We start from the raw sequence: 27,900 nt of genomic DNA on the forward strand, positions 1-27,900 counted from the left end.
ATAGAGTCAGGGTCAAGGCTTTAAATCTCTCTCCAGGACTCATCTAATCTACTTTGATGAACCTTATGCTGTTCTATTACAAGGCACATCATATAGCAGCTCAGCTTTCTCATCCATTAATCTATCCAATTTTTTGACTGGCTGTTAAGTGCTAATGGTACTTTAAATTCCTAGATTATAATTGAGATTGATCAGACTAAAGCATTTGTTCCACAAATCACTTAGTATGTATTGTAGAACATCGGACTGGATAATTGGAATGTCCCTTCTGGACCTGAAAGGGATGATGATTTTTGTGCATCAATGTGTATGATTTTTGTGCATCAATGTGTACTTTGTAAATAAATAGGATCCAATAATTTCCTTGATCTTGAATGCAAACAAGAAGATATTTCAGTCGTAACGGGGGTATGTGTGAATGATGGATCTGTTAAAGGAATGATATAGGCTGAGCTCCTACTTCTACTCTGAGAGTGTTTCTGTTTGCCAGCTATGTACCACAAGAAATGGTGCCTCTCTTTGCACAGGAAACAACAGGAAATAGGGATAAAACTACCTTGCAGTCCAACAGCCTATGTCTCTTAACACTTTTAAACCCCATGGCCTTTAATTGCCCTGTGAAGTTCTGCTTTGATAGAAATAGTGGGTACATTTTGCTGCTTCAGATCATGAGTTTGCTCGTCTGGACACTTGTCAACAACAGCTAGCGACAAAGTCATGCCTCCTTGCTCTCTCATAGTTAAGCTGTCCTAATTTCTCTTCTGCAGGCTTCAGGTGTGAAGTTTGGATTTGCTTCAGAGAAGTGGTGTGAAATTAGTCGTAAGAAGGACTGTGAGGTTTCCTTTAGAATAGGGACCTAGATGACATCTGAATGACCTGGAGATACTGCTTTGAGTCTCAGGGTAGCTCTTGGTTTGGCACTGTAGGTCTTTGCTGGAGGCTGTTTCTAAGTACAGGCAATGGAGATGGTGCTTTTACCCCTGGGAGTAGGAACCAGACCACGTTGCTTGCTTTGCCTGTACCTGAGCACCAGAAACCCAGGTGACATAGATGAGATAGAGGAGTGTCTTCTTCCAGTAGCAGTTCTTCTCATCCACCAGCAGTCACAGAAGTGAGAAGCTTCATTATCCAGAGTGATCCTTTCTCCCTCTAGTACTATGGCAGGACCAGGCCAGACAGTCACACTTGAGCAGGTAAAAAGGAGAAAATTTTTCACTCACCACCCAAATTTTGAGGCAACTTTTCCTAAAAGTTCTCTTATCTTTATAAATGGAGTTATTGATGATCAATGAAAATCTCAGCCTTGATTAAACTAGAAGGACTGGTTGGCCAAGATTCCTTCTTATGGTCAGATGTAAATCAAAACTTTAAGTGATAGTTGAGTCAAATCTTGAGAGCTGACAACAAGTTAATTCTCAATCTTTTTTTTCTTTCTTTTTTTTTTAATTAGAGTAATTTAGTGTAATGATGTAATTGGACTTTTTATGGGTGAATACAACTGTTTGAGCAAAAAATTAGTTATACTTACAAAGTATAACAGAATATTTACAGAATGTCCTGAAGTACCTTTAAAAGAGATGGTAATATGCGAAGAATAGCTTTGAAATAAAAAAAAAATACTGATATCCCAGGTTCCTTACAAAATGGAGTAAAGCTGAATATCCCATACCAGGTTAGCTGGTGGCCATATTCTGGCTGAGGTGCTGCTGCAGATCAGAGTCAGTTCATTTTCACTGGAGAGGCACTGAAGGTCAACCCACTGGGTACCACCATGTTCCTTAACATTTCATCCAAATTCCGCAGTTGCTCATTAGTTGCACACACATGGGTATTTCCATTCACTTCAATGGGATGACTCATAAGGAAATGCTCATAAGCAAGAGTAAAGTCCTGGGCTGCATTTGAACTGAATGACCCATGTTAAGGAGCACAGAGAGGTGAAGGTCCTATAAGGAAATCATGTGCACTTTCTTTCCAGTGCAGCAGTGTCTCCTACAAAATACTTTTTTGCTGAATATTTTTTGAATCACAAGGAAATTATTTGATGGGAAAAGCAACAAAGTATTGGTTATGTTTAACAAGCCTTTAAACACGTGCAAATCCAACAATGCATGAAACAATTACTACATGATGGATAACTTTATTGCCCACAGATGGCACTTTAAACCCAGAAGGTCAGCTTCTTTGTATACACTGAAGTTCCAAAGATAAACCGATCACTCCCCTTATCCTCTGATTGTGTAGGTGAAAAAACGATTAGTCAACATGTTGAGGATAACTGGGGTGGCTGGAAGACAGTCACAGCCTCAAGTTATGAAAAAGATGTTAGAAAGCCATCAAATCTGTTAACTTCAAGGAAAATTGTAGTAACTCCTGATGTTGTATTTTTTTAAACTAAGCCATAAAGTTAGCTTTTGGGTTTACTTTCTTTAGTCAAAAGTAGCAGAAATACATAGTGTATGAACGAAAATTTAAAAGTAGAAGCTGGAAAAATACGAATGGGAATAATAATCCAGAACATGGTCCTAGTTTTGGGTTCAGCATATCTATAATTTTTAAGAGAAATCAAGATTTAGCAGAAATCAGTGGAAGGTTGATAATGTGTATGTGGTTACTCATTTGTCTGTAGAAATGGACACTCACATCATATTAAAAAAATATAAGAATATTAATTTATGTTACCTTTTTTTTCATGACCTGTGATCAGTGGTTTTGGTTAAAGGATAATTCAAATTTTTGTTCTTCATTCAGAAGAGGATTAGCTTTTTTGCAGGGGAGAAGATAATTGAAAAAAGTTTTTTTTGCCTTGCCTTGCAAATTACAGATTGCTCTCTGTTTTCTTAAAAAAAATATTTGTCCTTCCTGTTACTTCCCTTACTTTACTTAGAATGGATAACTTGTGCAATCCAAAGTAATATTTGCTTATTAATTAATTAATAATGTTGACCGACTTTCACATGTATCTAATAAACCTTCCGAAACAAACAAAATATGCCCAGAAATCACCTCTTTCCCCGTGATGAGAGATTCCTCAGTTATCAGGATTAATTAGTTCTCTTGTTGTCACATGAAAAGAAGTTGCACCCCCCAATGTAGGTCAGTGTGAGGGTAGGCTGCTGATGGTCGCTTAGTGACAGGCACAATGATAAGTGAATGTGTCCTGTTGAGCCATGACCCTTCAAAAAAGACAGTGTCAAGTAAAATGCCCACAGAAGGTACATAGAAGGCATAATCCGCTTCTAAATATTGACAGTAGGAATTTCCCTGCTATTCTCCTTCTTTTTTCTTTTCTGGTAAACACGTCAAACTCTATCGCGTTTGTACGCTGCATCAGTTTTGAAGCATTTAAAAATGTAAGGAAGCTAATGACCCATGAATAGATAGGATGTCAAATAAAGTTATTTTTCTTTGAGACTTAGCATCCTGCCGATAAAAGCATTGTCTCAGATACTTGTAAAAGCAACAATATTAGTTTGAAATAAGACTTCAGCTTTTTGTTGGTGAAAAACTAAATAAATGTATAACGAAGCCACTATTATCATGTCAAATATACTGACATTAAGTCTTGAATGTTAATACATTTAATTACTGGAGTTAAGTGTCTAAAATGTACTTGAAATCAATTATGAAATGCTGGCTTGTATCAAGGGGAGCACAGTTACACAAACACTAAGCACTCCTGAAGAACCCACCCACAATGTTTACAAATAACATGCTGTCTTTCAGATATATGTAATTTGTGTGAAAGGGCAAAAGCTTGAGTATGTGTCCAGCATATTTGGGCTTTTTTGCCTACAGGATGGGGTGAAAAGGCAGGTGATTTGGGATTTGTTTTGTTTTTATTTTATTTTAATATCTCTGAGGCAGATTTTCTGATGTACAGGCTTCCAGGCTGCATTGTCTTGTATCCTTAATTTAAGATAGATTTTAAGATTTTGATGTCTTTGCTTATATCACTGAAGAGTTATGTAGAGAAAAATTTGTAACATTTATAATGGTTTCTTGCCTGTCACCTTTGGCAGACTTTGAAAACAACAGCAGCCCACATTCCCAGGGCTGGTCTCTTGGTTGCAGCGTGGGTCAGATGTGGGCATGGTCCTGCATGGCTGGCTTTGCTCCTGGGCTTGGTACTGGTGCCAGTGTTAAGCAAAGTGGAAAACTCAGCACCATAGGCATGAGCAAGCACTGCAGACTTGCTCTACTGCTTGCTGTCAACACCTGTCACACATCTTAATGTTTCCACTTTCCCCCAAGTTTTACAATGGAAGCAACAGCCTATATGTTGCTCTCTAGTAACTAGTTCTAGTGTTGCAGCTGTAGCTGCTGGGCTTTGATCCCAATAGTTTCCTCTGGCAGACTATTAACTGGTGGTTTTTACATACATATTGAACTATTTGTAAACACGGTTTCATGTTTTCAGCTTTTCAAGAGCCTGAAAGAAGGAGCAGTTCAAGACAGTTTGAGGTCAAGTTTCCTCCTGAAGTAAGGAACAAGATTCTTAAAGCTGGATATAAACACTGCCTTCATGGGAGAGTGTCTGAGCCTTCGATTCTGGGATGACAAGAGGAATACAAATGAAATGCTGGAGGGTGGTAGTTTCGAAAAACAGTCAGATTGTTTAGTTGGAGGACACTGGCAAACGCTTTCAACCAGAGTGCCTGGGTTGCTCTCCAAGAATCTGCCCAAGCTCTTGCAGCATCTTATCTCAAGTTCTCAGTGATTAGCTTCAGGGACACTATTTCAGAATGGCAGATGAGTAAACTCATAGTCTGTAAGCATCTATGGGAGACTATCCTATAAAAGCACAGTGTGCACTTTGGGAGAACCAGCACCTCAGAGTTGAGATTCATAAATAGTAGGTCAGAAAAATGTATGTTTGTAATATATCACATAACAAATTGCTTTGTCAAAGATTTGCTGCATCCTTTTTCTCCCCTCTTAAGAGTTGGCAGAATATATTAATTTCTAATTAGAAGTATGATTGTCTAGACAAATCCAAGGGAAGTCTGTGTATTTGTACAGTTTCACCATTCAGATTTCTGGTGTTACTTGTGGTGTAGTTCAGAAGACCTCTTTATTCTGAAAATTTGTTATGCCCTTGCTTGAAACTTGTTCAGTGAGGTATAATTTAGTTTATGTCTATGTTCAAGTGTATGCTTTAAATCTTGTTTTGAATAGGCATGGATGAAGTATATATATGGGAAAATTACTGAAGCCACAGCTTCGGCACAGGGCTGAAGAGAAAAATGCAAATAAATGGGATTAACTTAGACACAGAAGGTTAATTAAAAGTTAGTTAACTCCAACAGTTTACATTTCCTAAATTGCTAAGGAAGAGAAAAAGGTCACTGAACACCTCTGGCAAATGATTTTGCAGACCTAATCAGGCATTTGCTTTTTTCATGGATTGTGTTCAGTAGTCCCAGAAGGTGATTTAGACCTCTTGTCTCCACCGATGTTATAGGCAATCAGTAGGAAATACTTACTGATAAGTGGAGCAGAGCTGGGCCCCCAAACTCCCCCAAACTGGCAAATGATGGCAGTGCCTCTTTACTTCTGTACAAAATCTTTGTACTTTTAGCATCTCTCTCCGAATGTGGAGACTTGGCTTCTAGGCCGTTCTCAGACCAATGAAATTCAAATCCACATCTCAAAACAAAGTTTTGATATTCAGCCTTTAATATGAGGCTACATCTACTGCTGGATGAAAGCTGCTGAATGAGGAGCAGCAATTGGCTTTGGAGAATGTAGTCAAACTTTAGTAACCAATCTCAGCCAGAACTGGTTTCCAGAAGTGCCTTCTCTAGTAAACAAAGGAAGGAGGAATTCCAGTGGGTGATCCATAGCTACCAAATAAGGTTCATGTGTTTCTACTATGTTTGATGCATACAGCTGTTCATATCTGGCTGTGTCAGGGACCTCTTGTCTCTTGAAAGGACTTAAAGTTGCTAAGTTCAGACTGTACTTTGAGTTCTGGCAGAAATATCTGCATTACCCTTGTTTATGTGATGCTGCTTCTCCTGTATGCTGGCAAAATAACACATTCTCTTGGGGTAAAGTGATCTGGAATACTCGCTGCTCCTCTCTCACAACACTGAAACCTTCACAAATTGCACTTGAGTCCAGATCAGACTAAAATTAGTTTTCAACTTGAACTGTTTCAAAATATTTTTATGTTATGTTTCTGGCTTCTGGAATGCTTTGCTATCGGTGTGAGGGCAATGGGATGAATCAAGGATTGTTTCTTCTCTAAGGCATGCACTTCTGTCAGCTTGCCATGAAAGCTTTTGTGGCCATAGCCTATTATGGGGCAAACATATCTTTCCAGCCAGCACCTACTGACTTGATGAGAACTTGATGAGAGGGAAGGTCCCTTTGGTCTTCTGACCATGGCGCTTTTTCACAATCTTCCTAAAAATTACCTTCACATGGCTTTTGCAAAGCCTACCTGGATGTTTTCAAGTATCATAAGCAACCTCGTGTTACACTGACACCCAGGGTTTCACTCATATCAGAATGGTCTGACCATGACAGAATACTTGCTTTCTCAAATAAGCAGCAAATCTGGCATGGAAGGTGCCTTGATCTTGTTCTCAAAATTTGTTGTAAAGCTCTCCAGTTACCTTTTGACACCCCTTCACTGGTAGGAAGCATGAAGCTGAAAAGGGACCATAGGTAACAGTACTGTGAACTTTAGTTAGGAAGGGAAGATCCTTCATCCCCTTTGACTCCTTCCACATCAGTTCCAGCTTTGCAGCAAATTGTTTGAGTGGGATTTTGGTATCTTAAAAGTCTGTATGTGGCTCTTGCTGTGGAATTGGCTGACTTTTGCCCTTTCCATTGAAGGGGCTGCCATGGAGGTGTTTCCTAAGGAAATACAGCCAGTGGAGTTCGAGGGCGTGCTTCCTTGGTTAGATGTGTAGCCACAAGGTCCTGAACTTTCTTCATGGTATGCTCAGTGAAAAATTTGAGAGCAAAGTCATGGACTGATAGCTTTCATTTCTATTTTCTTTCCTGAGTAATGCTGCTGGAAGACTATGTGAATTCCAAGTCAGGACAACAGGACTTTGCTCAGCGGAAGAGAGTATATGGGGTTAGAGGGGCACACCGATTTCTTTTCCTTTCCAATATAACATCATAAATGTGTCCTGGGAACAGAATGATTTGTCATTGATAATGTTTTGGTTTCTTCTTTGTTTTTCTAGGGTCTAATTCAGGATCAAAATTAAAAGTTCCTGAGCTGAGTATAAATGCCACGCAACATGTTGTTCAAGTAGGACAGACTTTAAATCTCACTTGCAGGTAACCAACTGAGTTTAATTCTAATAATTTGGTGGGGAGATTATACACATGACACTTACTTTTTTTTTTGTAACTGAAATTAGAAAAAAATGAAACCTTATGTTGTGGGGAAAGGTGGGGAATGAACTTCAATGGCAATTGTTTAGTAGTTCTTTGTTGTTTCTGTTGTTGTTTTTGGAAAACAAGATAAAAGAGAACCCCAGAAATAGCCTGATATAATAAAAAAGAAAGCTTGGGAACTGGAGCTATATAATTGCAGCCCAACATAATTGTTTCTGCTTCCTTATCTGTATTTGCAGGGGGGAAATGGTTCATTCATGGTCTTTGCCTGAAACTCTAAGCAAGGATAGCAAAAGGCTGAAAGTAATTAAATATGCCTGTGGAAGGAATGGGAAGCAGTCCTGCAGCAGTCTGACCTTGAGCAGAACTCAAGCAAATGACACTGGAAAGTACAGCTGCAAATACCCGACAAGTCCAGCGAAAAAGAAGAAGGAATCTACAGTCTATGTATTTATTAACGGTAAGATTAAGTTTTTTTAGCACTTCTTGGTACTTACACTCCAATACAATGAAATGGATAAATAAGGCAGTTCAACTGTGGATAAATATAGAGTTTTGAATTATATTTTCAGCCTTGCAAAACATTATGATACCAAATTAATGTATAAAATCTGCTTTCCCAGAAATTGCAAATACAAATGTTAGTGTTTTATCTGTGAGGAAAAAAAATAAATAAAGAAAAAGACAAAATCCAATCAGTAAATGGAAGTCCATATGGAAACGAACTGGAAGTGAGTAGTGAAATGGGTATCAGAGAAATCATATCCATGATTGGATGTGACGAGATTTCTAGGCAGCTGAAGGATGTCTATCCAGATCACTGAATTATCTCATGCTGCAGAAAATTACTATTTACATGTTAAGTCATATTCAAAAATGTACTCTACAGTCCATGTTACACAGATTGTAAAAATCTAGAGTAAACAAAACCAAATTAAACACACAATTTGTTCAGCAAACAAGTATTGTGTAATGTATGGGAAGTGCTGGAATTAGGTCAATTAGGCTATAAAAGAAATTTCTTTCTGATCCTGTATTCTTCCAATGTATCAATCAGACACTTCTCATAATAGTTGAATTCAACAGAACAACAACAGAAGAAACTATAAACACTTCAAGGATTTAATTAATATTTTAGTTTTTCTTTATTTTTACAGAATAAAATTAATAGATTACTGTAACATGTCATGATTCACAAATTTTTGAAAGCCCATATGACAGAGAATTTGCAACTGGAAGTTTTCCAAATTATGAGTCTGCTGTGTCTAATGAGTTCACATTAGAGTGAATTACCCTTTGTTTTCATTTTGTAACATGAAGAGTGGGACTGGTGCTGTGGAAAAGCAGAATAAAGTGGACCTCTCACTACAGTGATAGAAAATAGGATAGTTCCCTCCCATTATTTTGTGTTGTTTTATTGAGAATTATTGACTATTTCATGCTGTTCATTCTGCTTTCCCTCATCTGAAATATACTGGACAGAGTTTTTCTCACCTAGTTATTTTTATATAATTCATTGTAAATCCAACAACAGAAGCATAGACAAAGTAGGATATTCATTTAATAACCGACATTTCCTACAGCCTAGGACAACTTACAGTTTTCTTGAGTGACTTTCGCATGTTTCCCATCATGGGACCTTCTTGAACCTTCCACCTTGGATGTCATCTCTATCTGAGATCTACCCACAACCCTCTCCATTCACCACATGAGAAGAACCTCTCTGCTGAACCCATTTTATGACATAAGATTCTCTTAGTCTCTTACCTCTTTGAAGTGTTAATTTTTCTGGATTATAATTTTTCACAAACGGAAGACGCAACCAGTCTTTCTAATTCTTCACTGCTACTCAGGTTGTATGTGGCTTGCCTGTATCTGAAAGACATCCTCAATTAGATGATTGTGAACCAAGATTATCTGCAGAATTCACATGGTGATGGAAGAGAAATGTATCATTGCAGAAATAGTTTTAGGACAGCCCCTGGCCACTCACCTCTGCCCCCATAGCCTATAATCAATTAAGAAAGACTGTCTGAGTGTCTTGGTTTTGTTGGTTTTTCAAGGACTATCAGTCATAAATGTTGATGCCACTGTTGAGGAGAGTGTTAGATTATATTTCTCCTCCTATCTTACTTGCAGAAAAATAATAAAATGTTTAAGGAACAAACCTGTATCAAGGTTAGGCCTCTTTGGCATGTAATTTTCTGAATTTGACAATCCTTTTGATTGAAAACCAATTTCTTAACATTTAAATGTTGATTGTGTCCTAGGAAATACACATGAAAGTTAGGGCAATCTATTTATAATGAGGGAGGCTGCGAGGTAACTGCTCACTTACTGCCTGTTGAAAGTGTCACTGTGCCCTAAGGTGGAGAGGAGAATATTAGTCATCCAAAAATTTATGATTTCAGGAAGAATTGTTAGGTTGGAAAGAAACAAGATACTGAGTACCAAAACTCACCCTTTCTGATAAGTGTATTGTTGGCATATGAAAACGTTTTTTCCATCTTGTTATCTCTATCTCTTCTCTATCTGTCTCTTACTGTAAGTCACTGTTTCTGTGAAAATTCAATTATCTGTCTCGAATGGGGTTAAGATAGAGGTAACAAAATCCTCTGTGAAGACTACCTTTCCTGAGTTTAGTTTCATTTTGCATGAATTTGTGGGTGTTCAAGAAATAAACATTTGTAAAATTTGTGTCCCTCCTAGTTTTGTATTGTTTCCTGTGGCAGGACGTTGTGTCAGTCCATTTCCCATATTAGCTCCATGTGGATCACTGAGGTGCCTTTTTCCCATGTCTTAGCATGCTGCAGATGAGAACAAATAGTTGCTATTTACAAACACAGAGTCCAAATCAGGAAAGTTGATATTGTTTGTACAGGAAGTCATCACTTATTGTTTTTAAAATGTTATTCATTTCCGTAATTAGAGTGATACTGAATATGAACTGGATTAAAAAAAAGAAAAAAAGTCCAAAGACCAAACCACAATAAACCCAGTAAGTCCTTTGGTTCAGTAATGAGTGTATGCTACAGCAGAAAATGAGCTTCTACAGACAAAAACAAGATGCAAGACGATAAGCAGGAGACTGCAAGTCCCACATGCCCCAGGATGGCTTGGAGCATTTCTGAAGTCCTGCTTTTGGGGATAAAGAAGAGGCAGGCTGGTGACTTATCTTCCAGGAGCTGGTCCTGACAACACCCTTCTTTCAGCTGGAGAGGTCACTGCTGAGTTGCAGAGGCGAGCGAGTGCACAGTGTCTTGGCAACTCTTGACCCCACACAGGAATTGAGACATTAAGCAAGGGAAATTAATTCTCTTAAGAGCCTTCAACTTTGCTTCAAGAAATCTGATGGCCTGACTTTGCCCATGAACCATGGGAAAACGAAGCAAAAGCCTCTGCCAATTTCTCCACTGTCTTGGACCGAAAACTTCTCAGGGCTTTGTTTTGTAAGGGAACTGCAGCCTAGTATTAAAAAAAGAGTTGTAGTGAACACTTGCGACCTACATCATGATGAGGCATGGGGAATTTTCTGCTTGAAAAGAGATGATGGAATAAAGACATTTAAGAAATATCAAATTATCAGTGGGCTGTTTTGAAACCTATGTAGATTTCCCTGGGGAACATTACTAAGGCTTTTCTTTCTGTCTTTGTCCCAGTAGACACTTTTCAGTTGCAGGAGCTTGTTCACTCTCTTAAAATATGTGTGGTTTTCTTCATTCTTTACTCTCATAATTTCTTGCCTTTGAACAATTCTTCCCATGGTATGGCAGAGGAAAAGCCTGTAAGTTCTATTACATCGATATATTAAAGTTAGATTTTTGCAAGACTTTAAGCAAACTGTGATTCAAGTTGAAGTGTTGCTATTTTCTGTGATGAAGGCAGTTTTCAGCTAGTAATATGCAAGAGTAATGCCTTAATTCTATTGTAACAGAGAATAGAATTCTTCTCTAAGTGAAGTTGTATTTGGCTTTAGGGCATTAACTCATCTCTTATGCCATGTTCTTCCTCTCCTTGCCTGTCCTTATGATCCTGCTGTGTATGTCTTCTAAACACTTAATTTTTCTTTCAAAATGAGATGCTTTAAAATCAGACCTCTAGGCTGAGTCAGTCATCTATCCTCTTTCTATACTTAACAGAGAACAAAAGGACCTTGTGTCACGTACCACTTGTCACTGAAATTACAAGAAATCTAGAGAACAAGCTTAGAGTAGATGATTTGCTTTGAGACAAATTAGGTCAGATGAGACAAATCAGAGCTAGGTAATTAAAGACACAGGTTCTGAGACTACCTGTACTCACCAATGTCTAAAATGCAAACATGTCTACTAGTTGTACGTATTTGGCTTGAGATACATCTCAGGCTTGGCAGTCCAAAATGAAGGGCTCTAGCATTAAGGAATGGTTCAAAATGTAAGCCTTTGAAGTCTCAGAACGTCTGGGGTTTTGAGCTCTTTCTCAAACTCTAAAGTCATGTGCTGCAAGTTCTGAGTATATGGCATCTCCTTGGGAGGTCCACTTGCTGACAAATAGCTGGATCCAGCCCCAGAACTGACATGCATTTAAGATTTAGCTTGAGTGGATTGACTCTTGTGATCCTAAAGATACTATTGTTGCAGAACAAGGAGGGCATCCAAAGAGTTCTCCAAAAGGGTCTCTTAAGATCAGAAGCATCAAAGTCAAAATAACTCAACAGGTGAAAAGTAGCAGTAAGATAAAACACTCTGAAAGCTAAAAAAACAGAAGGACAGATTTTCCTACTTTTTCTTTTTTCTTCTTATTCACAAATAATGTACTAATAGAAGAACCTGCTGAGGCCTGGGAGACTCTTCCTCCCCTGTGTGTTTTTTTTTTTTTGTCTTTGCTTTTGGCACAGTTTCAACATATGAGCAGTACAGTTTTGGCTCATGCTGTCAGAGTCAATAATATGATAGTGCTTCTGTTATAAAGAGGAAACTAGTTGGAATTAAGCTATATTGCAGCTGTATCAAGTATGTGGACACATTTTTAGTGTCTAATGAGGTTCCTGTTACAAAACAGAGACCTCTAGGACTTGCTGACGTCCATTGCCTGTAATTGCCATGCTTTTGTCATTGCGTGTACATGGATTTCATATCGTAGGACACTGTTGAGCAACGCATGTATGGACACCTTGGCATCACCAAAGGCTATATAATAACCCCTCCAGGGTCCTTCTCCCTCACCAAGGCTCATAGCTCCTACTGAAACAAATATGTTTCCAGGATGAATTGTCATAATGGAGGGATACATCTGAAAGAGCACTTCTAATATCTGTTAGCCTTTCTAGGGATTGCTTGCTGAACAATGTAATTGCTCTAGCATGGATTTCCTGGCTAATATGACTATTTTTCCTTAAGATACTGAACTCTGTTTTATTTGCGTTATGGACCTATGTTGGTCATAGCATTGTATAACTAGCCCCAAAGGAAAACAAACCAATTTGGCCTAAAAATTGTTGCACAATTAAACTAGCAATGTTTTGGATCTGGATGTGCTCTAGATACAAATTAATAACCACAAAAATCCAGGTAAAAAAGAAAAAGAAAAAAGGAGGGGAATACTTTATGTCTCAAGTCTTCCTTCAAGGTTTAGATATGCTTTGTATTTGGAGTGTTATTTTACAGGCTAAGAAGAGGCAAAAATGGAACAACCTTTATTCTCTAGAATAAGACATAAAAATGGTATTTCTTTTTTCCTTAAGGAATGTAAACACCTACATGTCAGCAGGTTGAATAAGTACATTTGCTAGGGCATGATTCATTTCATGGTAAAGCAGATGTCCAAAACAGATCAGATGAGTCCTATTGCAAAATTCCTCCATTCTCTCCAGGGACAACAGTAACAGTTTGGCTCCTACCTCAGTGAGAAATGTCTGTATTTTAGATGTGTAAGTGAGGTTGGAGCTACTCTTAGCATGTAAAGTTCTTCTGGAATTCATTATGAACAGCCCCAATAATTTATTTGGGATAAAAAGAGTGAATTAGGGTGAATCCCTACAATGGAAAGGGAATTTGGCAATTGGCCCATTAATTTCAATGAAGTCTGCATGTCTATTCTTTAATGTAAAGACTTTGGTCCTTTTCACACGTATGAAGGAAAAAGGTTTTATGTGAATATGATGAAAATATTTTACCTCTCTTAGCCTGAAAAGAATCTTAATGATGAGCCAAGTGTAAGTAGGCATTTTGGAAGAACTTCACGGGACAAGCTTTCAGAGATTTCAAGGAGCTTAGATTTTCCTGCAGAGACTTTTCTTTTTCTTTTTGCAAATGTATGTGTAAGTCCTCTCTGAATTATATAGCTCAGATTATTAAAAACAAAAAAAACCCCAAGAACAGTAGCCAAAGCTTATGGAAACAAAGAACCTCTCCACTTTTCTGAATTTGGCATTTCAGTGTTGGCTAATTTAGTTGTTTGTGCAAACCCCATAAATAGCCTAGACAGGTTACTGATACCAGACATAATATTGGTTGTGCTAAGTCTCTTATCAAGTTTTTATCTCGCTGCCAACTAGATTAGCAAAAAGCTGCTATTTATGTTCTTTAACAATATAGCAAATGACCTTCATGGATTTGGTGACTTCATGAATGCTCTTTGTGGTTTCATGTTGATTGAAACTGAGAGATATTGTAAGGAGCAGAGTCAACCCAACACACAGTCATTCAGTCCAGGCACAATTCAAAAATACATTAAACTGAATTTCAAAGTAACCTTTAACATAAGCAAATATTCTAGCTGTCCAGCTTTCATTTTTGTACCCTTGCAGGCAGCTCGGAAGAAAAAAAGTCAAACCAACAAAACCAACCAATAATTCAAAAACCAAGTTCAACCTTCTTAGATTTTCCATTCCAGATCCCAATGGAACTGAATGTATAACTTGGATAAGGTCTTCAAGATAGGTCAGTCTGCGATATTCCTTTTATGTCTAGTGCTTTCTGAACATAGAAGTGAGTGGAGCTGGCCCAAAAGACTGCTAGTGGAAGGTTAGGCCATCCCACATGTGCTGCCAGCCAGTTCTTCAAGGAAGGATGGCATTTACCTCCCTTCAGGAGGAAATTGAGAGGAAAGGTAGCAGGAGCTAGTGGCAATAGCTGGGATCGTAATGGAACAGAGAGAGGAAAAAGGAAGCAAGGAATGCTCTTGCTTGGGGGACAGAAGGATCCCATGTTGTTGGCGTACTGTGACAATGTGGCAAAACCTTCCCTGGCGCTGCTGTGTGTTCAGCTTTTCCTGTTCCAGTCTGGTAGACCCCACACCAGATTCTGATTTTGAGGCACCGAGAGTATCCCCTTATGGCCTCTATGTTGGAAAGAGAACAAAATCAAAGGGAATCAGGAAAAGCCTCCACGCTCATTATGAAAACAAAACCGTGCTAGGAAACATGATGCGTATTTCTTTTAATCAAAAGCAGGAAGACATTTGGAGCACTTGGGGCCATCGATTGCCCTCTAGCCCATGGCGGAAGTCCCCGCTGATGTCAGTGGGAGCTCTGCACGCGAATAGCGGGGGCACGGAGACGCCTTGGCGCACCACTAAAGGGAGTGTACCAAGAGAGGCTGTGACCAAGCTTGAAAGCCTACCTAGAGCAACCAGGGCTCTCAGCTGACTTCTACTGAGCACTTTTTGACTTCTCCAGGCGCGAACATGCATTTCCATTGAACAAGAAGAAAGAAAAACCAAACGTGGTGTTTTATGCTTGTTTCCTCCCCCTGCGTTCAAATGGGCAGGAATCCTGTGAGGTCTGAGCTGCACAACCCCCGCTGCCTCAATATTGGCATCAGTCAGTGGTGACACTCTGTCTGCAGACAGCACCGGTAGTCTACAGAACAGCTCTTCCTCACACTTAAAATGATCTGGAGATTATGATACAGGAAACTACTTTGCAAAGCTTGCTGGTTTTGTGCAGAAGCTCTTAATTTCATGACAAAGACAAATGAGACTTTGGGGAGTAGTAAATCAGTTTGTCTCGTGATATTAAGGGGCAGGTGACCTCTTCTGTGGCTGCAGCCCCTGAAACAAAAAATGTTTCTTCTCCCCATGCTACAAACAGGTTCATTCTTGGTCTTTCCTTGAATCGCACTGCAGAGGAAATGTCAGCCTAACAAGTCCTTAGGGCATTTTTTATTACATATGCATCCTCTATTACTCATAAGTTCCTTTTGCTATCTCAGTGGATGTTTAATACCTACTATTAAATAATACTTCATGGACTTCATTTCAGAAAGTTTGTGTAACAGCTTCATTAAACCTCTTGAAAATTTGAGATACTCTGCCTTATAGAGTATAAATTAGAGTAGAATTTGTCTCTCTTCCTGTTTGGTGTCTCAAACAAAAGTATTATTGCATATAATAAGAAAAGGGGATTGTAAGGGCAGAACAGCTTGATGACACCGGGAAGTGCATATCATATTTTTTAAGGAGGTGCAAAACTAATGTATTTGAAGAAGTACTTGAGTGAACAGAGGTCAGCATGCAGAAGTCTGGGACCAGAACACTTGAATGAAGTATTACAATTATAAGGGATTGGTTCTTGCTAGCTTTACTAATTTCTTATCCAAGTAAGATTTCCGTTGTTATTTGTAAGATTTTTGAATGAGTGAAAATAATGGGATTTGCCTGAAAAAAACATTAGAGCTGTAGATAAACACAGAATTAAGATCTGAATGTTCCACTTTTTTAGGAGTTAAAAACCAAACCTTATGTGAATTTGGAGGTAGTGTCTCTGCGATGTGAGTCAAACTGAACCTTCAGATCTGAACACCTGCAAAGAAGATTTGGAGCCAGAGACTGTAGCTTGAGCCCCTCTTTGTTAAATGGTCCAAACAATAGCAGCAGCAATGTTCCCTGTTCCCAGCGCAAGCTATTTATGACAATGCCCTTTGTTAAAGGGATTGTTCAAGGGACGGTAAATTACTCTGCCAAGCTTTAGTTATTGAGTCAAGAGGAATTAATGTTTTCCTGGCATTTTCATTTACCTTGTCACTTAAAAAAGAGACACATAGCTATTGTGATAGTGGGAAGGAGGAGAAGAATTAACTCTCGGTAGTCTGCATTCTCAGAGTTGAAAAGATAGCTGCGTAATCACAGTAGATTTTTACCTGATGCAGCCAACATGAATTTTTCCTAAAAATTTCCTTGGAGACAGCAGGAATATGTACTTTGTACAGGTTTCCTGATAAGTGAATTTCAGCTCACTTCTCATATAATTATTTTCCTGGTGACAATAACATAGAAATGCCATGAATTGGGCACATAACAGTAGAGATGTTGTGGTAAAGGGGGACAACGGACTTCAACTGTCCTGGAATTTAAAGGAGATCTCAAGATACTGCTATTGATATTGAACGATAAATAACTATTTTCATAAATATTTATAAATATATTATTTTCAAATATTTAATAATAGTTTGCTGAACATAGAAAAAATAAACAGAAAATGGATTTCAGGACTTAGTTTAGCTTTTGTTATGGACAAGGCTAGTCTGTTCTTTCAAGGCTGTGTGCACTGTTACAATTTCCATACACTGTCTTAAAGTTTCAGACGCTAACCCATTTTTTTTTCCTTCTCTTGCAGATACAGGCAACCCATTTGTAGAGATGCACAGCGATATACCTAAAATAATACACATGACTGTGGGAAGAGAAATGGTCATCCCATGCAGGGTCACAGCACCAAACATTGCTGTTACTTTAAAAAAGGTACCTCTATCCAAGCATGCTCGGAAAGTGTGACTGTGGATGCTGCTTTTTGTTTGTTTGTTTGTTTGTTTGTTTGTTTACAGCTATTGTAATGGTTTTGAAATATTTTAACAATTTAGTATTTCTATGCAACATTTCTGGGTGTCAGCATGTTTAGAAATATTTCAACCCCAGAGGCTTTGTTTAGTATCTCTCAGAAGGGCTTCGTCAAAACTCCTACACCGAGTAGCAATTTTAATAAGAAACTTAAACTTTATGCATTACTTTACTAAATCCTCACTGACAAAGGTTTCTTGAGCCCAGAAGGGGATTTCTTGTTAGGAGAAGAGATTTCCTCCCACCTCTTCCTCTGACCTTCCTCCCTTTTCCTTTTCTGTCCTCTGGAACAGCCGGTAAGGGCAGTCCCTGGAGACTTGCTGGGGCTGGACAAGGATCTCTGCAAGCCTTTGCCCTACCTCACTCCCACCAGCGCCTTTGCTGCTTCCTTTTACACATAAAGAGATAGCTTTTCTTTATGGGGAAACTTTGCAGGGAAACAACAGAGTTCGATGTGGTGGGACCAATTTTAGAAAAAAAAATAGACATTTTAATGTTTTGGGAAAAATATTGATTTCCTTGGTGCCTTGAGGGCTACGTGGACAGCTAACAGAACTATATGTATGTAGAAAAGTATCTGGTTTCAAGACAGAGAATGGAGCATTTTTTAAAGTTCCAGGGTTTTTTGCTTAAAAATTCGGTGGAGGTGCCAGTGATGTTTTGTTTCTGAATAAAGGGAGCTCTGTACATAGTGGCATGAAAGATGACACTGTTAAGAGGAAAAGAAATTTGTCTCTTTATAAAATAATATGCAATTGCCAAACAATACCACGATAAGATGCTTATCTAGTTCAAGTCTTTTGTTTCCCATTGACTGCAGAATTTTTCACCAGCCATAGGTTTGATCTTGTGTTTTGTCTTGACCTGGAGGTTTACCAATTCTACACAGTGCTAATATAGATACTAATTTTAATTCTTGGTTTTCACTTGTTAAAGTCCGTGAAAGAAAGGAAAATGTAAAGAAAAGAGAGTTATCTGATCCAGGATACTACCCTGTGTGTGTCTATGTACACACACACACACACACACACGCACACACACACACACACAGGGTTTTCCTGCAAGAAGACGCACAAGACTGTGTGGCTATAGAATCAAAAGGAAACGAGGCTTAGCTTTCCATAGGGGAGATGTTGTAAAGTGGGAACTTACTTGGGCACCGTGGTTTTGCATCTGAAATCTCAGCATATTAAATTTCTAACTGAGAAAATTCCTTTCAGGTTTCTCTCCTATTAAACAATAAAAAAAAAAAATTTCTCTTATTCAGAGAAGATTGAGACATAGCTTCTCTTTTTTTCATATCAACTTGCCTTTAGCTTGGCATGGTAGTGTAAGGCATACATCTTTACACCATCAAAACCAGATGTAATACTCTAGGAAGGAGAAAGAGGAGGTGGAGCCAAGTCTTGAAAGAAAAGATTGGTTGCTTACATGTTTTGCATTCCAGGAAAAATAAATGTGTTCCCTAATTAATCCCAGAATTTCCTGAAGCATGTAAATTACAATGCATTACATCATATCTTTCTTTATTTATCATCTGTGACACCCTTATATGAAGATTCCAGCAAAGTTGTGCTCCCATAGCAGTTAAGAGACAGGTTAAATGCATTTCACAGCTGCAGGCATACTACTCCTGGAGAAATGGCAAGAGCTATTTCATGTTTTCCATCAATGATAAAGGAAGATGTCCCCAGAATCACCAAATCACAGAATATGCTGAGTTGAAAGGGACCCACAAGGATCATCAAGTCCAAACTCTTTTTATTGTCCTCCACATTTCTGGCCAGTTTGAACTCCAGTTGAGCTTTGGCCACACAAATTTTCTTGCTACAGTGGCAAGCAGCATCTCTGAATTCTTCCCATGTAATGCAATCTTCTGGAGCTGAAAAGAAAACCCCATCATTATAGTCATTAGGTTCTTTGTTCTCTATTGTCAGGAAGTGAAAATATGATTTTTTTTTTTTTTTTTTTTGTAATCTCTCTCTTCTGGAAGGACTCACTACAGGTGCACGAGCACTGTCTCCAGGATTTTTTTCCTATGCAGTGCTGCTTCTTAGTTTTAGTGGACCAGTGTGGGAAAGCTTTATTATCCATCTTCAACACCCAAATTACCTTTTTTGCATCTTTACCTTAGTCCATTTTGAGATACTGTGATGTTCTCACTTCAAGCTTGAACATCTGTAAAAGTTTTATTTTACAGCATGACAATCATGTAAAACACAGGAGAAGGATCTTCAAATATCAAGAAACTAATAAAACAGATTGGGAATTGGGGATGGAGCTTTTAATTTCTATTTCAAATTCAACCTTCAGGTCCTGTTACAATCTTTATCTGCAACAACTAATGGCTGTTTCTCTTCCTCATCATATGAAGACTTGAAATCAATTGATAATTTTGATCTAATGCTTAATACCTAGATATCCAGAGCCTCTCAAACCATCATTCCTGTTAATACAATTCTGGCTGCCTCATTTAAGATCCTTAAAATAAGATAACTCTTATTGCAAGTAAGGTGTGTACTTCTCTTACTTCTTCATTTGCTTTAATCTTGCTAAATGAAGAAAACATCACCTTTTGGTACAATGGTTTGATCCCTCTGTTTATTCTCCCTCTGGATTCTCTGTCATAAAGTCAACAATGGCATTTATGGGAAGAGAGGTAAATAAGCTTCAGCATAAGGAATAAAAAGAGGAAAAAAACCCAGGGATGTTGCAAGTCATGCAGCCTGAATTGTTAATAATGCCACCTCACACTTCCCAGATTGATGGGAAGGGAAGTATGAAAGACAAGCATTCAAAACTCTAATGTACATTTTTACTAAGCTTTCCACTAGCTCTTTCTGGTAAAATCTGCCTTCAGAAACGTGAGGAAACCACACCTTGTCTTTACACTTTTGCCCATATGTATGCACCAAAACCTGTGTGGTAGTACTGTGTTAGTGCTACTGGGTACCAAAAAGTTTTAGTTGTTGGTGCTGAGCAAAGAAGGAGGCACAGCCTGTAATAAAAGAAACTGAAGTTTAGTTTGAAACAAAGAAGGTAAAAGGCCAAGACTGCACTGGCAGCCACAGTGACGTGGTTCATGCAGATAAGTATGTAGACAATAAATTCCATGTTTACTGCAGCCGTCACAACAAACTGATTCTTTGAATGCCTCTGACTCTCTGCTGGTACCCATTTGTAAGCTATTATTGTAGCTGAATTTATCCTCTGCTGCTTCAGTTGAAATGTCACTGTTCCAGCACTGTGTTTCTTAATAGGTTTTCTACATCTCTTCATGATGACCAACTGGCCAAGTTTTTTGCCAAGGCTCTGAACTATGTGCTCTGCATAGGTGCAGGACCAGATGATCTCCAGAGGTCCCTTCTAACCTCAATTATTGTGTGATTCTGGGATCCTCTGTCCTGTATCATCCATGCAGTGATCAGCATGGTGATGATGCCATGTCTCTAGTTGCTGGCCTGGAAGCTGGTTTAGGGAAGGGCAAAGCAACTGTCATTCTCTGAGAGTGGGAAACAGGACATCTGAACCAGTAGGGTTGGCAGAGGAGAACAGCATGGAGGAGAGCTGGGTAAGAAACTGAAGCAAGTAAGGAGAGAGGGTAGAGCTGTGAAGGGCTCTGAGGGTGAGCACCCTGCCACTACCCATGTTCTCATCTGAGACAAATCCTAGTATTTCCACCCTCTGAAAGAGACTTGTTGTAGTATCTTGTTTTATTTTGTTTTGTTTAGAACAGGAATGGCAACAGAGCTCTTAAAAGCCAAAATATTGTTGAATGGTATCTAGCAGTCTGTAATATAATGGGCTTTACTTTGCGGGGGGCTAGGGGGTGGGATGGTGTAACACACACTTCCCTTGTGATTTGTATGCTTATTATAGCATCTTATCAGCTGTTGTAAAGATAAGGAATTCCACCACAGCATGTCGTGTTCTGTATTTATTGTTCATTTGATTCATCATGCATTTATTTCTTTTGGAATAAATGGCATGAGACGAGTGAATGTGATCTCAAGGGTAACTTTAAGCATACGGTGAGCAGGCAAGCATCAAGGATGCCACATTTTGGAGAGAAGCTGTACCACACAGGAAGGAAGCTGTGCTTCCCCCAGCCTCCAATAGCCACCCATGCTGGCTTTGGCTGTAGGAAGGAGAGGGCTGGCTAACAAATAATTCCTCTGCTCAAATAAAGGGGAAGAAAGAGAGGAGGGGTCATTGTGTGACTGGTGCACAGTGAGAAGTGATGGGCTGAAAGGTGCTTAGTTGATCCAGGGATCTTTGATTAGGGCCCTAATTCACTTAAACTCTGCTCTGTGCCATCTTTAAAAATATCTTATTTTTACCATAAAAGCAGATGTTATCAGAGTAGAGTCACATCCAGGCTTTGTAACCATGGTTGATCTCTGTGTTACCCAAATGGGGGAATTTACTGCATCAATAATAATATAACAAAAAAGCATGAGGTTTTGTCTGAGCTTCAACACCTATGTCATGCTTTGCCTTTCCAGGGTTTTCTTTACACCTGATTAATATGGGGCTTAAAGCACAAAGGATTGTAATGTAAAATATAACTTGTACTGCTGACAAAATGAACGCTTGATCCCACATGGCAGTACTTTATTTTTATTTTTTACATTGTTTGGACAACATAAATGAGAGATTCATCAAATTGAACCCTGGCAGGAATTAGTTGGTTGTCATTTCATGGCTTTAACAAAGTCCATTTGTCACCTCTGTTGAAAAATGGGTATTTGTGTCTCTGTGGTGAAACCAGGATACGTAATTGCAAAGGTTCATGGAGATGAGCACTTTAGCTGCCAACCAGGAGCCAACAGAATGGCAGCCCAAGCCCTGAAGTTAATGACAGTGTGAATCTATTGTGTCATAAATTGCATCCTGTTATACATGATGAAATCTTGGCAACAAATACAACATTCACATTTTTCAGCTAGATTTTTCCTTTATTTTGTGATGAAAATGTGACTTGAAAAACCTGCATCATTAAATGTCATCCTTTCTGCTTTGATTGGCATATTTTTAGGGTGCTTTTTTACTTATTCCTTTTTATTAGGATACTTTGATTAGAGAGTAGGCTTGAGGATGAGTTGTTTTTATGATGCGTGTTTGACACTTCCAGATTCCACGAGAAACCCTAATCCCTGATGGCAAGACAATAATCTGGGACAGCATGAAAGGCTTCAGAATACCTAAGGCAACCTACAAATTCATAGGCCTCCTGAGCTGCGAGACAACCATCGGTGGACACACATATAGCACAAAGTACCTAACGCACCGAGAAAGTATGTAGTGTTCGCCACTCCCTGTCTTTCAGAAAACACTCTTCCCTGCTGACATTACTAATTTTTCTCTCTTTGTCACATGTAGCCAACACAATTTTTGATGTTCAGTTAAGCACCCCACGTCTTGTTAAGATGCTGAAGGGAGACAACCTAGCACTTAACTGCACTGTCACCGCAGCCTGGAACACCAGAGTGCAGATGACATGGACTTATCCTGGAGAGGTGAGCACTGTGACTGAAATAAAGAAACCAGAAGTTTCCCACAGATCACGCTGCATCTATCATCATGGGAGGAATTCTGCTTCGGAATGCTTGCCATGGTTTGCATTCCATCATTTTGACCCTTGCTGACATGTCTCTCTTAAGGTTCCTTTTTTTTCTTTCTGGTGCTTAATTGAATAAGTAAACATGTTTACACAATGTACTCTGGTTATATTGCATAATCACAAGCTAAGGCTAGAACTGTTTCATGTTTGGGAGCTTCTTTTCGACCTGGTGAAATTATAGAAATTTATCACCCAGTTCCAGGCAGGGAAACTCTCTTGTGACAAAAAAGTTTTCAGTGAGGTTGGCTTTCTCAACTCATTCATTTCAAAGACTGGCAGACAGTCAGGCACCCAAGTCGAGCATGTTTAGAAAAGATACTATGATTTAGCTAGCCAAAATCTCATTTGGCAAGTGTCACATGCACAGTCCTCTTGTTTTGACAACTACAGGAATGATCTTGAATGTGCTTCTCCACCCCCCCACGATGGGAGCATCCTCGTAAATATTTGTCACTTACAGAATATCTGCCAGGGGGTCCTTGTAAAGCTGATAAGAAATTTGACATTAGCTTAAGGTTTACAACTCCCATTCCTTTCATGTCAGTTTGATTTATGCTGGTGATTCAAGTCAAGATCATTTATTATGTCACTCATTGTGTCTAATTACAAGCTGAAATTATGATTGCATTATATAGGAAAGATTAATGCAATTATTTATTGTATACTGTAGCCATTTTCCCTGGCATTTTTTTCACCTCAGAAGTAAACAACTTAGCAACAAGAAATACTCCAAATATATTATATTGCTCATTGCTGCCTTACCAAACCCTAGCTGGGCACCATACTTGTGAAATTCTACTTTATTTTTATTTTTATTTTTAACTGAAGGGTCCTTGCTGTGTATAAGCCACCTACAATGTCCTGGGTTAAATAAACTTCAAGGCCAAAGGTTGAGGGGGAGTTGCAGGAAATAACTCCTCAGACTTTCATTATCTTCAGTTCCACCCTGCCGCTCCCTTGCCAAATCTAGTCCATTTTCCGTCTGTGGCATTTCCAGAATTCTCCCCTCCTTGTGTTAATGTCCTCTTCTTCTATGTGTCTGCTGCCTGTGACACTGAATCCAGCCGCCAGACTACGTGCTGCTCTTCATATCGTGTTTTCAGGAATTTTTAGGAGCAATGCTGGACAATGCAATGGGGAGCTGGGCATGTTGGTATGGCAGGTTGTACAGAAGGGATGATCTTCCTCTGGAAAGTACTACTGTGGATGCTATTACAACTTTGGTGAAGACAGTGATGAATTGTCATGCAATGTTGCATATATTTTTTTATTGTTGGCCCCCTGGAAATGTCAAGCATCTTTTTATTACGTGTCTGTGCTGTACAGAGGGATCTGGGTTTTTTTTATTAAGTTATGGTGGCAGTACAGTAAAATAAAAATCTTAATAACCGTGAAAATTTGCTTAATTAAGCTCTTTGTTGTTCATTTTTTTGCTTTTGCAGACAAGGAGAAGAGGTTCTGTAACGCAGCGAATTGACCAGAAGAATACAGAGGCTAATATTTTTTACAGCATCCTCGTTGTTGACAAAGTGCGTGATATTGATAAAGGGCAGTACACCTGCCACGTGAAGAGCGGGCCGTCGATCAAAGCTGTTAACACAACAGTCATTGTTTATGGTAAGAAGCATTGCAGGTTTATAGAATACACAATGATCATGTACCAAGGTCAGTGATATGATAGCTTTCCATCTTGACAGAAAGCAGAAGTGAATTTGTAGCGTGTTCATCATAGGCAGAAAAAGGAAAATAGAGAGGAAGGGTATTCAGGAGGGAGACCATGTGCCATTTCTTCTGTTACTGTTTTGTACTGTTGCCGGTAGACATGTTAATGTTTCATTTGATCCGTTTTGTCTGCTAAATACAGCAATGATGCTGTCTTCAGTCAGTTCTAGCAGATGCAATCAGCGAAACTACAGGTTTTTTGGGGGAAAAAAGTACAGGCTGAATTTAAATAGAAGATTCCCACTTTCTCTTGAATGGTGCTTTATGCATCACTTTCTCTGAAAAATAAAGAAGATGTAGATACCCTAGCTCTACATGGAGCAGGTAGCTCATAGATCATTCAAAGAAATGAAAAAGCACAAGATACTACAAATCATTAATATGGTTTTACAGCAGGAGCCTTAAATGAGTTCTCTCTGATCTGCCTGGGCTCTCTGTGAAGTCTGGCAATTTCTGGCATTATTTCAAAAGTATGTCAATTGTGGCTTTTGTTCATTGGGACTCTAGGAGAAGCTACCTTCTTTGTGGCATCTCGTCAGAATTAGGACTATGCAGGATCTTTGGAGCACCACTGGTGTTAAAGACCAAGTGGCTGATGGGTGTCCTCTACAATAGATGGCTCATGGTCAGAATATTGATTTGTTCATGTTTTCAGTGGTGTTATCTTTTCTCTCTCATCTGGAAGTGTGGAGTAAGCATTCTGTGTTTTATTCTTAGAGAGTATTTAATTGTCTCTATTTCAGCTCTGGGAGCATAGGATGCGTCATGATACCTACTTACTATATTCTTAAACACTGAACTGAAGCTGTTAGAAACAGAGTTTTAGATTAAAATTAAAGTTAGAGATGCTAGAACTGTTGAAGTCAGCCTGTAAACTCTTATTCACATAAGCAGCCCCATCTATGGGTTACCCATAATAGAAAGAGTCTGTGTGATAAAGGTTTGCAGAATCGTGGTTGTATTTTTATAATGTGACTTGTGTAGTTAAACTTCTTATTTGTCTTCTGCATGTTATTTTCTATATACATAGCAAGTGTGAATAAATATTGCACTTGTTTAATAGATATCCACCATCCTTATGCAATTCATAATGTGAGTAAATGTTGCACTGTAAATTTGATAGGTACTATCATAGGGACATTCAAACAATTTTTCATTTTTGAATCTTTTATTTTGCACAAGTTGGCAGGGGAAGAAGAGATATTTTCCAGTGTATTGTATGAATTTTGTGTTCTATTGCCTCTGGTAAAAGCCATCAACTTGCCAGAGAGTTAGGAGATATGGGCAGAACAACTAAAGGTTCAGATTGTTCTGTGAAGTGACAAAGATTTGTTTGCTTGAAGAAACAGCTGTTTACCAATGATGCCTTTTTCCTTTGCTGTTTCTCTGAAGGTCCCTTAAATCCTCTTTGGCAGAATATTTTCTTTTGGAACATGAATTGATTCTTGGCCTGTAGGAGTGGATCTGATCATCTAGTTCAGTTTCCCACATACCAAGAACTACTTTATCTCTTATGGCTTCTTTTTCTGGATGAAGCACAATATGAATCTGGCTAAAGCATATCTTCTCCAAGCAGATTCATGCCCTAGGAACTGTATCTCAATTTGTTGTATATTTGTGGTATTCTTTTCTATTTTCCAGGTCTCTAGGCGGTTAGGCTCTATTCTTGTTGTTGCCATGTGGGAACACCAAAATTATTAGCAATAATTTTTATTTGGATTCCTGTTCTTTTTAGTAGAGCAACTCTTTTTGCAGGAATAAAAATCAGTAATACAGTGCACTTTTTTATTTTGTTTAAGATAAAATGTTCATTAATTTGAAACGTCGAAGAAAAACTGCGCTGGAGGCTGTAGCTGGAAGAAAATCCTATCGCTTGTCAGTGAAAGTGAAGGCATTTCCCTCTCCAGAGGTTATATGGTAGGACAACAGTTACTTTCAAATATACATCCTGGACCTCTTCTTCGATGAATAGGACCCCTTGAAATGGCACAAACTGGAGGCAATTTGGGAGTTATATTGGAAGTTTCAGGGTTGCCCAGGGTTCTAACAATTTATGAGAACATTATCTCCATTTCACAAGTGCAAAAAAGGAGATCTGGAAAGTTTAAAGTTGAGATCCTCAAATGTGTTGGATCTGTCTCCTCTTGAAATCAGTGGACACTCTACAGCTAAATATCTCTAGCAACTTTGACTGAAGTGTCGCATTCAGCTTTGTTCAGACCTAGATATGAGACCTGAACTTGCTTTTCAGACAGTAAGAGAAAGAAAAGGTTTTCATTAAAATAATGGTTGACTTGAGTCACACAGACAAGGACTATTGGATTAAAAAAAAAAAAAAAAAAAAAAAAAAAGGAAGTTGGTACTACTTTGTGGTGATTTGTATGTTGTAGATCTACTTTAGTGACCGGGGCACTCACTTTGTCTCATGTATACTGTGCTAAGAAATCTTTTGAACAGTTTTTTCTATAATCCAAACTACTTTTATATAAAACAATGTTATCTATTCTTGATCTGAAGCCGTTTTTTGTTTAAATCATTTTAAACACCAATAGCTCTGGTTCAATTCATTGCACTTTAACAAAGGATCTATGACAAGACTGATTAAGAAAACAAACCATACATACATGAACAGTGAGAATTCATGTTACTCACAGCCAGGAATCACTTTTGCTCCAGAAGCGTTGTTCTGTTTTACAAAGCCCTTACATTTATGGCTCCACATGGAAAATTGGGGGGAAATGTGGTGCTGATGCTAGTGCTTATGGCACTGGTTCTGTTTCTCTTATGGTTGGGCTTATTAACTATGTTGACCATTGACATATATATCCAAAACTTCTGAAATAAAAAAATCTCCAAACATTCAAAAAATAATTTTAAATTTTTTTATTTATTTATCATTGTGTTATCCAAAACTGTACTGAAAATGGTCTTGGGCAACTTTTTGACCCTGCTTTGTACAGAAGATTAGACTAGACAAAGACTTTTTGGGTTGTAACTGTTCTGTGGTTCTGTAAAATACAGGTACAGTGAAATGCCTAAACCCGTAGTCCTTTGGCCAAATTTTTAGTGCTCCTCTAACAATAGTAAGAGTTTTCTGTAAATACTTTTTGAAACCTGTGAATCATTTTGATTAAGTTCATCATCACAGTGAATTGGTGTTGCACTCTTCGACTAACATCATGTTAACCTTCTTGCAACTTATTAAAATGTGGCTTACATTGTATTTTAGACTTTGAAGAAAAATGCTGTGCTTCAGGAATATGTGTGTGAGCAACAGTTAGTACTTTCTATGTTGATTTTCTGTTATCTTTGAAAACATTCACTTGATAGCAGGATATCTGATTCTTAAGTTCTTATCTAATCTACTTACTCTTCCT

The 27,900-nt window shown here is 38.5% G+C and overlaps 1 protein-coding gene across 1 annotated transcript in view; it reads left to right on the forward strand.

Moving 5' to 3' along the window:
- FLT1 (fms related tyrosine kinase 1) overlaps positions 1–27,900 on the forward strand; it is a 110,621-nt gene that overhangs the window by 7,948 nt on the left and 74,773 nt on the right. The window contains exons 2-8 of the mRNA XM_027903039.1: positions 7,206–7,302; positions 7,602–7,822; positions 16,958–17,082; positions 22,313–22,475; positions 22,561–22,697; positions 24,244–24,418; positions 26,323–26,440. Coding sequence (XP_027758840.1) covers positions 7,206–7,302; positions 7,602–7,822; positions 16,958–17,082; positions 22,313–22,475; positions 22,561–22,697; positions 24,244–24,418; positions 26,323–26,440 — 1,036 coding nt within the window. The remainder of the gene's footprint in view (positions 1–7,205; positions 7,303–7,601; positions 7,823–16,957; positions 17,083–22,312; positions 22,476–22,560; positions 22,698–24,243; positions 24,419–26,322; positions 26,441–27,900) is intronic.

The sequence above is a fragment of the Empidonax traillii genome, unplaced genomic scaffold, assembly GCF_003031625.1.
Source record: "Empidonax traillii isolate 1590-97213 ecotype Southwest subspecies unplaced genomic scaffold, ASM303162v1 scaffold926:size687835, whole genome shotgun sequence".
NCBI lineage: Eukaryota > Metazoa > Chordata > Aves > Passeriformes > Tyrannidae > Empidonax > Empidonax traillii.